Source organism: Pantherophis guttatus, chromosome 6 (assembly GCF_059756535.1).
Source record: "Pantherophis guttatus breed Tessera chromosome 6, ASM5975653v1, whole genome shotgun sequence".
In the NCBI taxonomy this organism is placed as follows: Eukaryota; Metazoa; Chordata; class Lepidosauria; order Squamata; family Colubridae; genus Pantherophis; species Pantherophis guttatus.
The window spans coordinates 3,152,749-3,166,914 of NC_142068.1; the positions used below are offsets into that span (position 1 = coordinate 3,152,749).

A 14,166-nucleotide genomic window follows, 5' to 3' on the forward strand; every position below is an offset into this window, starting at 1 on the left:
GGGGGTTGCCGGGTATTGACTTTTGGGATTTGTGGACGACGGAGCAGATCGTCCCAGGCTAGTCCTTCCTGAGTTAGAAGACAGAAGACCGGTGGACGTAATGTTTGGGGTGCTTTTGTCTTGAGTAACTGAAGAGGAAGTTGAGGAGGGAGAGGTTCCCGGCCTCCAGCTGGTGATCTCAACCTCAGAACCTGTGGTAACTTCTGAAGAGCTGGTCGTGTCTCCAACTCCAGAAATCATACTCGTAGGCATGGAGGTCACTTGCGTTGAAGTAAGAAGAAACCATGTTGGAGAATGAGGGCTGGAGCTCATCTCCTTTGCGGTGGAGGTCGATAGATCTTCAGCTGTCCTCTTGTCTTGGGGAGTTGGAGAATGAGGGCTGGAGCTCATCTCCTTTGCGGTGGAGATCAATAGGCCTTCAGATATCCTCTTGTCTTGGGGAGTTGGAGAACGAGAGCTGGAGTTCATCTCCTCTATGGTGGAGCTGATGAAAAGCATGGTTGACTCTGCTGGGTAAGTGGTTCCTTCTTCTGAAGGACCCCCAAAACCAGTGCTAGAATGGAAGTCATTTCAAGGAATGAAGAAGCTGGAGAGACATCCTGGGTGCCAGCAGGAATGGAAGCATCAGGTGAGGAAGAGGAGGGCAGTGTTGTAGTTCCTCCATGAAGACTTGTTTCTCCAAGGGTGCTCCACAGACTGGTCACGTTGGAGACGAGAGCCACAGAAGAAGGGAGAGACCCCGTGGTCTCTTCTGCTGGTGGAATAGTTTCCATGACACCAGTGGTATCAGCCACAGAAGTGGAAGGACGTGGCTCTGATGTGGGCACACTTGTTGGAGGCAAAGTTCTGATCTCGGTTGTGGCTTCTCCTGAAAAGAAAGGAGACAAGTCTCTTTTGTGCTGACCAACTCTTGCGTTGACCAACACTTGACCAACCCTGTGTTGACCAAGACAGACTAGGAGTGCCATGATAGCAGTCTTCCAATATTTGAGGGGCTGCCCCAAAGAAGAGGGAGTCAAGCTATTCTTCAAAGCACCTGAAGGCAGGACAAGAAGCAACGGGTGGAAACTCATCAAGGAGAGAAGCAACTTGGAACTAAGGAGAAATTTCCTGACAGAACAATTAACCAGTGGAACAACTTGCCTCCAGAAGTTGTGAATTTTCCAACACTGGAGGTTTTTAAGAAGACATTGGACAACCATGGCTCAGGACCAGGGTACTTACGAGACCGCCTTCTGCCACCAGTAGCCTCTCGCTGACCAGTTCACTCCCATAGAGAGGGGCTCCTCAGGGTGCCGTCGGCCAAACTATGTTGACTGGCGGCCCCCAGCCATCTGGAACGGGCTCCCCCCGGAGATATGGAGGATCCAAGACTTACGCATCTTCCGCCGCGCCCTAAAAACGTTTTTATTCCAACAGGCTGGTCTGGCCTAGCTCTCCCTTCTAAATTGGCTTTTAAATTGGGTTTTAAATGTTTTTTAGATAAATTGGATGTTTTAATTTTTTGAGCCTAAATTATTTAATCTGTTCTTAATAGTTTTTAACTTTTGTATGTCTTTGTATTTTATTTTTGGCTGTTCACCGCCCTGAGTCCTTCGGGAGTAGGGCGGTATACAAATATGAAAAATAAAATAAAATAAAAATAAACCAATTGTCTGGAATAGTACAGAACGTCCTGCTTGAACAGGAGGTTGGATTAGAAAATCTCAGAGGTCGCTTACCAAATCAGTTATTCTTGTCAGATGTAAATGCCTTATTCTCTAATGTGTAAATAGTGTACAAACAGGGTATCAGGGGTTAACTTATTCTTCACTTCTTAATGTATTCATAATTCACCACTCCCACATATAGCTCCACCCATTGTATATATAAGGAGCTACCTACACCCTTTCCCTCGCTTCTATCTGTGAATATTCAGTGAATATAGAATGCCTATTGTAAATAAAAGAATATATAGTTAAATCTTTAACTCTTGCTAATCTTATTGAGTCTGATCCTGAAAATATTTCAACAAACTGGTAGCAGAGGATGGTTTATTGACTCAATAAAAAACTTTAAAATGTCTAAGAAAGATAGGCCCAACACCAGGGCCTACAGCAAAGAAATGGAAACGGAACAAGAAATAATCAACGAATCCACAAACGCAATTTCGAGAGAGTCCGAAGAATACACCACTGAAGACGAAGAAATAATTGATGACCAGGAGGAAATCGAAATAGAGAATAACGAACTCAGGTCAGAGATATTAAAACTATTAAAAAGCCAGAAGAATGATGAAAGCCTCATCGCGAACCTCCAAGATATGCTGAAGAACAGCGGAGCAGCGAGAGAGAAAAACATCACTAATGAAAAGCCTAAAGACCCAAAAGTAGTGAGTGATATGATTGCGGAGAAAATCATTACAAAGAAGAAAAACGGTGATCCCGCACGAAAATTTGAATGGCAGCCATCTTGGTTTCAACAGGCCTCCAAGATGAGCGAAGCAGAGCCAATCAGCAAGCTCAATTCAAAATTTCTGGCGCGAAAAATGTTATCAGACAACGAAAACGAAAAAGAAGATTCAAACACCTCAGAAGAATCAGAACCAGAAAGTGAGGACGATCCAACAAAACACCAAATAAAATCAGCAATGAAAACGCTCTTTGCTGCATTTGGGCCAAAACTGAAAATTACTAAAAAGATGCCGAAGAAACGAGCGAGCAAGCCAATGCCTCAAGACCTGCCCGCTCCCATCCTGACTACAAGAGCGCTGACGCCCGAACCCAGAGAGCCCTGCCGATACCGCCCTACGCCGCAGACCGAAGCAAGCACCAACGCCCTCAATAGAAGAGGAAGAGCAGCCACCGTCGTCAGGACTCCCAAAGTCGAACCAGAGACCGACTCGTCTGAAGAGGAGCAGAGCGAGCAAGCCGCAATGGGGAGAACCTTCCACGACGACGCCGAAGAAGAAATGAACAACGCGCATGCGCGAAACTACGCTGACGGTCCGGGAAGACATGAACTGGAGAGAAGACCATGCAGACTCGTAGCGAGCATCCCCACGCCGTTTTGCAATTTTCTGCATTTACGAGACCACGGACTACCTCAGGTTGTAAGTAATGGACCCAATAATGTCGGAAATTTACCCAGTGACTTCCCAAAACTAAGGGTTGATGGCATTAATTTACAAGAATGGTATCAACAGCTCCAGGTTGTCTTTATGAAGGAAAACTTACTGTTTTTTATCACTAGTCCCCCAAAAAGACCTTGGACTCTAAAAATAGATTGTTTACACCATAGAGCTTTTTTCTTAATAATATCTAGTGTGTCTCCTGCAATGTATCACAGCATTAAGCCAAATTTGACTGTTTCAGAAATTATTCAATGCATGTTTAATTTGTTTCACAGTGACAGTGTAGCTACCACCACAAGGATATCTAAAGATTTCTTTTCGTCTAGGGTAAAACCAGGGGTTTCCATAAGTGAACATTTAATATCTTTGAACAAAATAAGAGCTGAACTGCATTTGAGGGGGGAGGTGATTTCAGACCAAACAATGAAAAGTGTTATTATCAACTCACTTGATCCATCATGGGACAATTTTATGTCACATTTAGACACAATCAATCTAGGATATTTATCCATAGAAAGTCTATCCAACAAATTGATAACAGAAGATAATTCAAGAAGGAATCGTTCTAACAATCACACAGAACACAAACCATATAGGAAAGTAGCTTTCCAAGAAAAATATAGTGGAACATTTAAATGTCATAATTGTGGATCCAGGGAACACAATAGAAGAGATTGCCCAAAATTTTTAAAAGAAAGATATAGATCAGAATACAGAAACAAATACGATTATAGACAGCCTTCCATAGAAAGGCATAGATATAGGAGCCCACCAAATCACAGAGAGAATAGAGGGGGCAGAGACAATTCAAAGGATAGAAAATCTGGTTCACTGAATGGATTAAATAAACAAGACAACACTAACACACAGCAAAGTGAGAACAATAATTGGCTTATTGATTCTGGAGCAACTAATCACACCACTAATAACAAAAGTATATTATCTTCATTTGCAGAAGATAAATTTGTAATTAAGGTAGCTAACCAAGAAAAGGTTCAAGTATTAGGTAGAGGAAATGTAACCTTGCCTGGTCTAGGAAAAATAGAGGGGGTATTACTAATACCTGAAATACCTCATAACATATTAAGTGCCATAAAACTAAGCAGAGATTCTGACATTAACATTGTCTTTTCAAAAGGAAAGGCAACTTTGGAAAAGAATAAAATAAATATAGGTACTGTGGTGATTAAAGGAGGCCTACCTTATCTGATAACAAAAGAAAAATGGTTACATAACATTGATTCAAATATGGAAGATTGTATTGAAATAGATGATGAGAATGTTAGCAACAGTGACAATGATGAATGTAAAATATCTCATGATCACACAGATGCACACAACGATAAGAAGCCAAAAATAGGTAAACCAATTCATGATGAGTGTGCTCACATCTTACATAGGAAGTTAGGACATGCCAGTTTTCCTGTAGTACAAAAAATGACTGAACACGCAGAAGGTGTTAAAATAAAAAATTGTGAAAATTATCTGGAATGCTCAGTATGTAAATCTACAAAACTAAAAACTAGTCCCAGGCCAAGAAAATCTACTAGATCAACTAACAAAATTTTTGATTTAGTACACATGGACTTAGTTGGTCCATTAACTCCATCAATCACTTATAGAAAACGTTACTTCCTGACAATAGTGGACGATTATAGCCGCTATGGATTTGTTTATACATTAAAACACAAAGATGAAACATTTCAAAAATTTAAAGAATTTTACAAACGCATAGAAACACAACACAACATCAAAATAAAACAAATTATGACAGACAGAGGATGCGAATTCATGTCTAAAGAATTCTCCCAATGGTTAAAAGACAAAGGAATGTTACATTACACATCTAGTCCATTTTCTGCATTCCAAAACGGGATTGCAGAGAGAAAAAATTCCACATTACAAACCATGATTAGATGCACATTGGAAGATGCTGGCTTAAGCAAACAATTCTGGTCAGAAGCCTTACATTATTCAAATTACACACAAAATAGAACATGGTCCAGCATTGTAAATAAGACACCATATGAAGTGATGTATAATAGAAAACCAAAATTAGCACACATGCATATATTTGGAGTCACAGCAGACGTACACATACCTAAACAATTAAGAAGAAAGGGAGAAAATGTGTCCAGAAGACTCAGATTTATGGGATATGAGACTGGCACTAAAGGGTACAGATTCATTGATAGTAACAACAAATTTATAGTCTCCAGAACAGCTGTGTTCCATGAACAAGCCAACTGGTCTAAATTACATCTTAATGAAATATTCCCAAATAAATATGAAGATACAAAACCTCATGAGAAAGGGACTATAGAAAAGCAAAATATCAACAAATATAAAAACAAAACCAAGACTTGGACAAATAGCCAACACAAAATAAAGACAGACACACTAACAAAAAAGGAAGCAAGATATTTGCATGATAACGATAGTAAACCCGAAAAAATCATTAGAAACACCAGAAATCAAATGCCAAATAAATACAAGGATTATGTAATGCATATGGATGGTGAACCAACAACACCCAATACATATGAGGAAGTGCTAAAACTTCCTCGCGAAGAAAAAGAAAAATGGGAATTAGCAATGAAGAAAGAGATGGAAAGTTTACAAGGATTAAATGTATTTACACCTGCAATTGCACCTAAAGATAAAACAATTATTGGTACCAGGTGGATATATAAAATTAAGAATTTAGAGGGAGGAAATACTCTATACAAAGCTAGATTAGTTGCACAGGGTTATGCACAGAAATATCCGGAGGACTATACTGACACGTATTCCCCCACTGTAAGAACAGAGAGTGTCAAAACAGCTCTAGTGGTAGCATCAGCACTCAATCTTGATGTATTCCAATATGACATACAGACTGCGTACCTACACGCAAAACTAGATAAGGAAATATACGTAAGAGCACCTCACAGTCAATACACAAACAGAAATGAGACTTGGTTGTTAAACAAGAGTTTATACGGGCTAAAACAATCTGGTAAACGGTGGTATGATTGTTTAGTAAAAGTACTTAAGACCATGGACTTCAACGCTACCACTGCTGATAATTGTTTCTTTGTCAAGAGGGGTGATGATTACATTGAATTTGTATTGATTTATGTGGATGACATTTTATACATAGGAAAACATAAAGAGAGAAGAGAAACTTTTGTAACTAAACTAAATGAGCATTTCTCGTTGAAATCTTTAGGCAAGGTAAACAAATACCTTGGTGTCCAAATTAATAAGACCAAAAGGGGATTCAAACTTACCCAGAGAGATAAGATCATAGAACTTTTAAATAAATGCAATTTAAACAATGCCAAACCTTGTGATACTCCTATGCAAACTGACTTTCTAAGAAATACTGATGAATCTTCTCCCGAATTCAAGGACAACACATTTTATAGATCAATCATAGGTTCACTCCTTTATATATCTAATTGGACTAGACCAGATATCGCTTTACCACTCAATTTATTATCCAGGCATGTCAGCAAACCAACAATGTATCACTGGGAAGCTGTTAAAAGAATTTTAAGATATCTAAAAAGTACACTAGACTTTTGTTTAATGTTAGAACCTAATGATAATAAAGAACCAAAGCTTACGTGTTATGCAGATGCAGATTGGGCTGGAGACATCTCATGCAGAAAAAGTACATCTGGTTATGTATTTCTCTTAAATGACTGTCCAGTTTACTGGTACACTGGTAAACAAGAACTAGTGGCCACTTCAACGACAGAAGCGGAATATGTTTGTTTATCCAAAGCCGCAAATAACCTTGTATGGTTTAATGATTTAATTTCAGATGTTTGGAAAAAACCTGCTTTGCCTTTTGTTATGCATGAAGACAATAAAGCAGCCATTGAAATATCTAGATCTGATGCCATTGGACAAAGGTCCAGACATATAGATATAAAATTTAAACATGTGAGACAATTATCTCAGGATGGATTTATTAAAGCAGTGCATTGCGACACTTCAGAACAATTAGCTGATATATTGACAAAGCCTTTACCTTCTAAGCAGCACAAATATTTAACCTCTAAGTTGTATGTTTTGTATTGTCCTGAATCTGAGTGTAACTGGTGTTGTATAACGAATCGGCATTTAGAGGGGGATTTGTCAGATGTAAATGCCTTATTCTCTAATGTGTAAATAGTGTACAAACAGGGTATCAGGGGTTAACTTATTCTTCACTTCTTAATGTATTCATAATTCACCACTCCCACATATAGCTCCACCCATTGTATATATAAGGAGCTACCTACACCCTTTCCCTCGCTTCTATCTGTGAATATTCAGTGAATATAGAATGCCTATTGTAAATAAAAGAATATATAGTTAAATCTTTAACTCTTGCTAATCTTATTGAGTCTGATCCTGAAAATATTGCAACAATTCTGTTATTTGTGGTGGGCAACTCTTTGGATAACAGGTGTGGGTTTGTGCATCAATATTGCCCTTGTCCTAACACCACCATCATCTACGCATCATCTATGTCACCAGACTCAAAATTTTGGGCTTAAGACAATTTAGAACTTCGCCGTCTTCGGTCTGACCTAAGCGTAGTACATAAAATCATCTGCTACAATGTCCTACCAGACAATGACTACTTCAGCTTCAACCACAGCAAAAACAAGAGCACACAATAGATACAACTCAAGGTAACCCAATCCAAACTAGACAGCAGAAAATACGACTTCAGCAACAGAGTTTTGAACGCCTGTAATGCACTACCGGACTCTGTTGTTTCTTCCCCAAATCCCCATAGATTTCCACTGCTCTCCTCTCCTCTGCCTTCTGTGCATCAGTGCATCAGGCACTGGACCCAGCTGCTCCTCCTCGTCCTCATCAGCCACCTCCGGACCTGGGGGCTGTTGACTCTCCATCTGAGGGCTGACGGATGGCCCAGGCTCCCCCCCCTTTTTTATTTTTTTATTTTTATTTGATTTATATGCCGCCCTTCTCTGGAGACTCAGGGCGGCTTACAATGCGTTAAGCAATAGCCTTCATCCTTTTGTATATTTATACAAAGTCAGCTTATTGCCTCCACAATCTGGGTCCTCAATTTACCTACCTTAGAAAGGATGGAAGGCTGAGTCAACCTTGAGCCTTGGAGAGATTCAAACCTGCAGAAATTGCAGGCAGCTGTGTTAATTACAGGGTGCATTAAACCCCTGTACTACCAAGGGTCTCTGCCAGCTCCGGGACCGCCTTCTGCTGCCGATAGCCGCCCACCGACCAGTACGCACCCACAGAGAGGGACTCCTCAGGGTGCCGTCAGCCAGGCAATGTCGGCTGGCGACCACCCAGGGGGAGGGCCTTCTCTGTGGCAACTCCCGCCCTCTGGAACGATTTGCCCCCGGAGATAAGAAGGATATCGGATCTCCGGGTCTTTCGCCGTGCCCTGAAAACTTTTCTTTTCCATCAAGCAGGGCTGGCGTGAACCCCCTCCCCCTTTTCTAGCTTTGTTAGTTTTTTAAATTGTCAGTGGGTTTTAGTTTGAATGTTTTAAATTTTGGGGCCAAAGTCATGAAATTCTTTTAAAATTTTAAATTTTGTATTGGTGTGTGTTTTAGTTTTGGCTGTGCACCGCCCTGAGTCCACTAGGAGAAGGGCGGTATACAAATTGAATAAAATAAATAAATAAAAATAAATTTCCTCTTCCCCCTCGGAGCTCTCGGTTTGCCTTGATGCTGATCCTGACTCTCATGCCTCCTCCTCCTCCTCTGATTCGGCTGCTGGAGCTGACATGTGCTCTACAGAGGTGAGGGGTAATCATGCATGAGACACAAATGGACCTTTGAGGCGATGGTCAGGCATAGATCCCGAGGATCTCCAAAGATCTCCCTCTTAAAACCAATCGAGTTTCATTCTGAGCATTTGCAGCCAGCTGTCCATGGAAATGTTTTCCCAGACTGGTGGTCAACCATTCAGACAGGAGGGACACTTACCTGGAGTTTTAGGGAGATCCGTTGAAGCTGAGGGAGATGTGGTGGCAGAAGAAAGAACATTGAAGGTGGTTACAGGACTTTCACTTGTGGGATTTGTGGACGACGGAGCAGATCGTCCCAGGCTGGTCCTTCCTGAGTTAGAAGACAGAAGACCGGTGGACGTAACATTTGGGGTGCTTTTGTCTTGAGTAACTGAAGAGGAAGTTGAGGAGGGAGAGGTTCCCGGCCTCCAGCTGGTGATCTCAGCCTTAGAACCTGTGGTAACTTCTGAAGAGCTGGTTGTGTCTCCAACTCCAGAATTGGCACTTGTAGGCGTGGAGGTCACTATTGTTGAAGTAAGAAGAAACCTCGGGAAGATTGTAATTGTCTCAGTTGTGAGAGGCGGAGAACTAGGATGCTTCTCACTCATGGTTTCTGCTTGTGAAGTGGTGGAGATAGTGGTCAGTGGGCCTTCAGATGTCCTCTTGTCCTGGGGAGTTGGAGAACGAGGGCTGGAGTTCACCTCCTCTGCGGTGGAGGTTGAAGTTGAGGAGTGAGAGCTTCCCGGCCACCAGCTGGTGATCTCAGCCTCAGAACTCGTGGTAACTTCGGAAGAGCCAGTGGTGTCTTCCACTCCAGGAGTGGCACTCAGAACTGTGGAGGTTGCTACCGTTGGAGTAGGAAGGGGAACCAACATGGAGGAAGTTTTCATTGTCTTGGTCGTAAAAGGAGGAAAACTAAGATGTTTCTCGCTTGTAGATTCTTCCTGTGTTGTGGTGAAGATGACGGTCGATGGACCTTCAGATGTCCTCTTATCTTGGGAAGTTGGAGAACGAGGGCTGGAGTTCACCTCCTCTGTGGTGGAGGTCAATAGGCCTTCAGATGTCCTCTTGTCTTGGGACGTTGGAGAACGAGAGCTGGAGTTCACCTCCTCTGTGGTGGAGGTCAATAGGCCTTCAGATGTCCTCTTGTCTTGGGACGTTGGAGAACGAGAGCTGGAGCTCATCTCCTCTGTGGTGGAACTGGTGAAAAGCATGGTTGACTCTGCTGGGTGAGTGGTGCCTTCTTCTGAAGGACCCCCAAAACCAGTGCTAGAGATGGAGGTCACTGCAAGGGAGGAAGAAGCCACAGAGACATCTGAGGTGCCAGCGGGAATGGACGCTTCAGGTGAGGAAGAGGAGGGCAGTGTTGTAGCTACTCCAAGGGAGTTGGTAGTTGGACTTTCTCCAACGGTGCTCCATGGACGGGTCGTTTTAGAGAGGAAAGCAATGGAAGAGGGGAGGCACCTATTGGTCTCCGCTGCTGGTGTGGTAGTTTCCGTGCCACTAGTGGTGTCAGCCACGGATGCAAAAGGACGTGGCTCTGATGTTGTCGGAGGAGAAGTTGTGACCTTGGTTGTGGCTGTGCCTGAAAAGAAAAGAGATGGGTCATTTTTGTGTTGGCCAACACTCATGTTGACCAACTCTTGTGTTGACCAACAATTAATCAGTGGAACGACATGCCACCAGAAGTTGTGAGTGCTCCATCGCTGGAAGCTTTTAAGAAGACATTGGACAGCCACCTGTCCAGAATGGTAGAAATAGCATAGAGCAGGGGGGCTGGACTAGATGACCTCCAAGGTCCCTTCCAACTCTGTTACGAGTCTTTGAATGAGTCCCCTATGGTTGGTGAAATTATAGACATTATAAGGGTGGGTGAGCTATTGATTCATTCTTATTTTATTCTACTTTACGTATTTATGTATTCAATTATTGTATGTTATCCCATAATTATTGTCTTTTTACCCTTTTCCTATTTTAAATTGTTTTTTATAGGATTTTATTGGCAATACCCGTTTGAACCTTGTATTTCGATACGGCCTGTATAGGCTAATCAATCAAGCTAAGCTAATCTACTCTGATTCGTTCTTCGCCTTTTGCACAGAGTCTTTGAACATAAATTCAACAGATAGTCTAGTTTGGAGATCATCCGTGGCACATTTTGTGACTCCGACTCCTGAGCCTGTCCTCATGGAGGAAGAGGACTCAGAAGGTGATGGGGAGGAACTGGCAAGGCCTCCCTCTCCAGGATCCTCCTCTCTGGCAATGCCTCAGGTTCTATCCGAAGGCCAGGAGGAAAGCATATCGGAACAACAACAGATAGGGAGCGAGGATGATGAATCCTGGCTTGATCCCAGGCAGCGTCAGAGGGAGAAGCGTGTGCAGCAAAGGAAGAGGCGTGGGAGGGCCAGGGATTGAGCTGAGTCACTGAGCCACGCCCCACAAGGGATAAAAGGGGGCATGATTGCTCGGCAGGCTTTGTGACGGATAAAAGTTTAAACTCTAAAGAGTCACATTGTGAATCCTGCACTTCGGCTCAGATATATTTTGGACTAAACTCTTGTGGATAATTTGTTGCTCTGGAAACGGACTGCAGATAAGGCCTCTCCTGCTTTTTGGGAGTACTAATTGGACTGGGCAGGCGTTTTACACTTAGCTGCCAAGAACTCTCGTCTGCCAGGAATTCTGGTCTGTTTATACAATAAATTATTGGCAGGCGTGTTTGATATTGCATTTGTCTGTGTGAGGACGGGGGACAGAACAGCACAACATGAGCTCCGCAAGGAGAAAGATTTAAGCCGCAGGCAGCATCAAATTCTCCACTTCAGGTTTTACATACAACTATTTAGCATGTTGTATGAATGCAACCTATAAGCAGTGGTGGGATTCAAACAATTTAACAACCGGTTCTCTGCCCTAATGACCGGCTGGGTGGGCGTGGCCAGGGGGTGTGACAGGCAGCACTCGGCCTCCTGCACCCCCCCAGGAGCAAAAACGGGCCCTGTTTTGGGCCTAGTAGGCCTCCCTGCAGCCTCCTGGGAGCAAAAACAGGCCGCGGGGTGGAGGGGTCATGCCGCAACCTCCGTGCCCCATTTTGGGCCTAGGAAGTCTCCGTGCACTTACCTATGAGCCAAAACGGACTGCAGGGGGACTCCTGGAAGGGGTGGGGCGGGGAAGGGCAGGGCCAACCAGCAATTTAACTACCGATTCGCCCAAACCGGCTGAATCCCAACCCTGATCTGGAGTTACAATCTTAAAAATTGCCATTCCCGTTGAATTTTTTGGCGACGGCAGTTTGCCATTTCCTTGGAAACATTTTCCCCTTTCCTATCTAGGTTACGATGTAGGATTTCCTGGTGGTGTCTCATCCACGGACTAACTGGACCCAACCTATTTAGAACACAGAACAATAGGATTGGAAGCGGCCATGGAGGTCTTGTAGTCCACCCCCTTGATCTTGCTACTCTCTCCTGGATATTTCAGCCCTTCTTTTAATATCAAGGTGTATAGGTAGTCCTTGACTTACAACGGTTTGTTTAGTGACCATTATAATGGCACAGAAAGTGACCAATTTTCAGATTTACGAGCACTGCAGCCTCTTACGGTCATGTGATCAAAATTCGGACATTTGGCAACTGACTCATACTTATGACGGTATCCTGGGAGTCACATGATCTCCTTTTGTGACCTTCGGACAGGCAAAGTCAAGGGGGAAGCCGGATTCACTTAACAACTGGGTTACTAATTTATCAACGGCAATGATTCACTTAACAACTACAAGCAAGAAAGGTTGTAAAATGGGGCAAAATTCCCTTAACAAACATTTCACAACAGAAATTTTGGGGCTCAATTGTGGTCGTAAACTGAGGACTACCTGTACAAGTTTATTATGCCCCGGTGGCATTCTGGGCAACTGAAAGGAGCTGAGTGTTTTACTGGCCGGATGCCTTTCCTGTCGCCAATGCAGAGTTATATTCAGCAGATAGATTCTCATCGTGCCCAGAGAGAAAAATATCTGCCTCTACCTGGGATCAAACTCACAGCCTCCTGATTGCGAGGAACACAGTGACTGTCATAAATATGAGCCTGTTGCCAAACCTCCGAATTTCGATCACATCATCTTTATATTCTTCCCCCTCCCTCTCTCCCACCCTCCCTCTCCCCATCTCTTCCTTTCCCTCTCTCTTTCCCTCCCTCTCCCCATCTCTTCCTTTCCCTCCCTCCTTCCCTCTCTCCCTCCCTCTTTTTCCAAATTTCTTTAAAGGCACTTACCAGTAGTCTTGGCAGTTTCCAGTAAGAGTAAAATGGTCACCGCTGGAAAATAACCAAGAGCCATTTCGGGCAGATTTTAAGGCTGATCTGCTGCAGCCCCCCTCCCAGGATCTCAACAGCCAGAGGCCAGCCTGACAAAATAAAATAAATCAGCGAATTAAAGATCTCTTCAATCTGGACTGGATTGTTTTAAAAGCAAGTTTCCTGGTTGATCCCATTGACAAGGCAGGGAGGGGTAGCCAAGGCTGGGCTGAAGCTGTCACTCCGCGGTTCTTGATATTATTTTTTATTCCTGTCCAAGATGCAACTAGGTTTGGCCCAGGATAGCTCAGGTGCGGTTTCTTTTAATCCCAGGATTGTTCTCGTTTTACAGAACAGCTGAGGAGGGGCTGCAGACCAGGGATGAAATGCTCCCGGTTCGGACCGGATCGCCCAATCCGGTCGCGATGGCGGCGGGTGGTTCAGTAGCAAAAATCCCTGCTGCCCCTCCCTCCCCATGCCCAGCTGAACCGCGTGATCATCAGAGGCTGTTTTTTTTTTTACTTTTAAAAGCATTTTTTCTACAACCTCTTCGGACGAAAAAATGCTTTTAAAATTAAAAAAAACCAAACAGCCTCTGATGATCGTGCCGCTCAGCTGGGATCGTCAGAGGCTTTTAAAAGCATTTTTTTTGTGTGCAACCTCTTCGGCTGAAAAGGCTGTAAAAAAAAAAACACCTGCCTTTAAAAGCCTCTGACGATCCCAGCTGAGCTGCCTGATCATCAGAGGCTTCTAAAAGCATTTTTTTTCTGCAACCTCTTCAGCCGTAAAGGCTGTAGAAAAAAAAAATGCCTTTAAAAGTAAAAAAAAAAAAAAAAGTTGGCCACGCCCACCCAGTCACATTACTCCCCCCAAGCCACACCCACAGAACCGGTAGTAACAAATTTTAGATTTCACCCCTGCTGCAGACCCCCGTGAAATGCAGGTGACAATGTTTTAAAGCTTTTGTGGGTCTGTTGTGTAATTCATACTAGATGGCATTACC

At 43.3% G+C, this 14,166-nt stretch overlaps 1 protein-coding gene across 1 annotated transcript; it reads right to left on the reverse strand.

Moving 5' to 3' along the window:
- Positions 1–3: 3 nt before the first annotated feature.
- Positions 4–13,332, reverse strand: MUC20 (mucin 20, cell surface associated). Its single transcript, XM_060685209.2, has 3 exons — positions 13,143–13,332; positions 9,073–10,458; positions 4–868 (listed from the first exon to the last, which is right to left on the reverse strand). Exons 1-3 carry the CDS (start codon positions 13,204–13,206, stop codon positions 474–476), a joined length of 1,845 nt encoding a protein of 614 aa, XP_060541192.2. The 5' UTR covers positions 13,207–13,332; the 3' UTR covers positions 4–473.
- Positions 13,333–14,166: the final 834 nt, after the last annotated feature.

Coding starts and splice junctions, on each gene's coding strand:
- MUC20 (XM_060685209.2), bottom strand. CDS start 13,206: ATGGCTCTTGGTTATTTTCCAGCGGTGACCATTTTACTCTTACTGGAA. Junction 10,459..13,142: donor GGAAACTGCCAAGACTACTG/GTAAGTGCCTTT, acceptor TTTTCTTTTCAG/GCACAGCCACAACCAAGGTC. Junction 869..9,072: donor GGATCTCCCTAAAACTCCAG/GTAAGTGTCCCT, acceptor CTTTCTTTTCAG/GAGAAGCCACAACCGAGATC.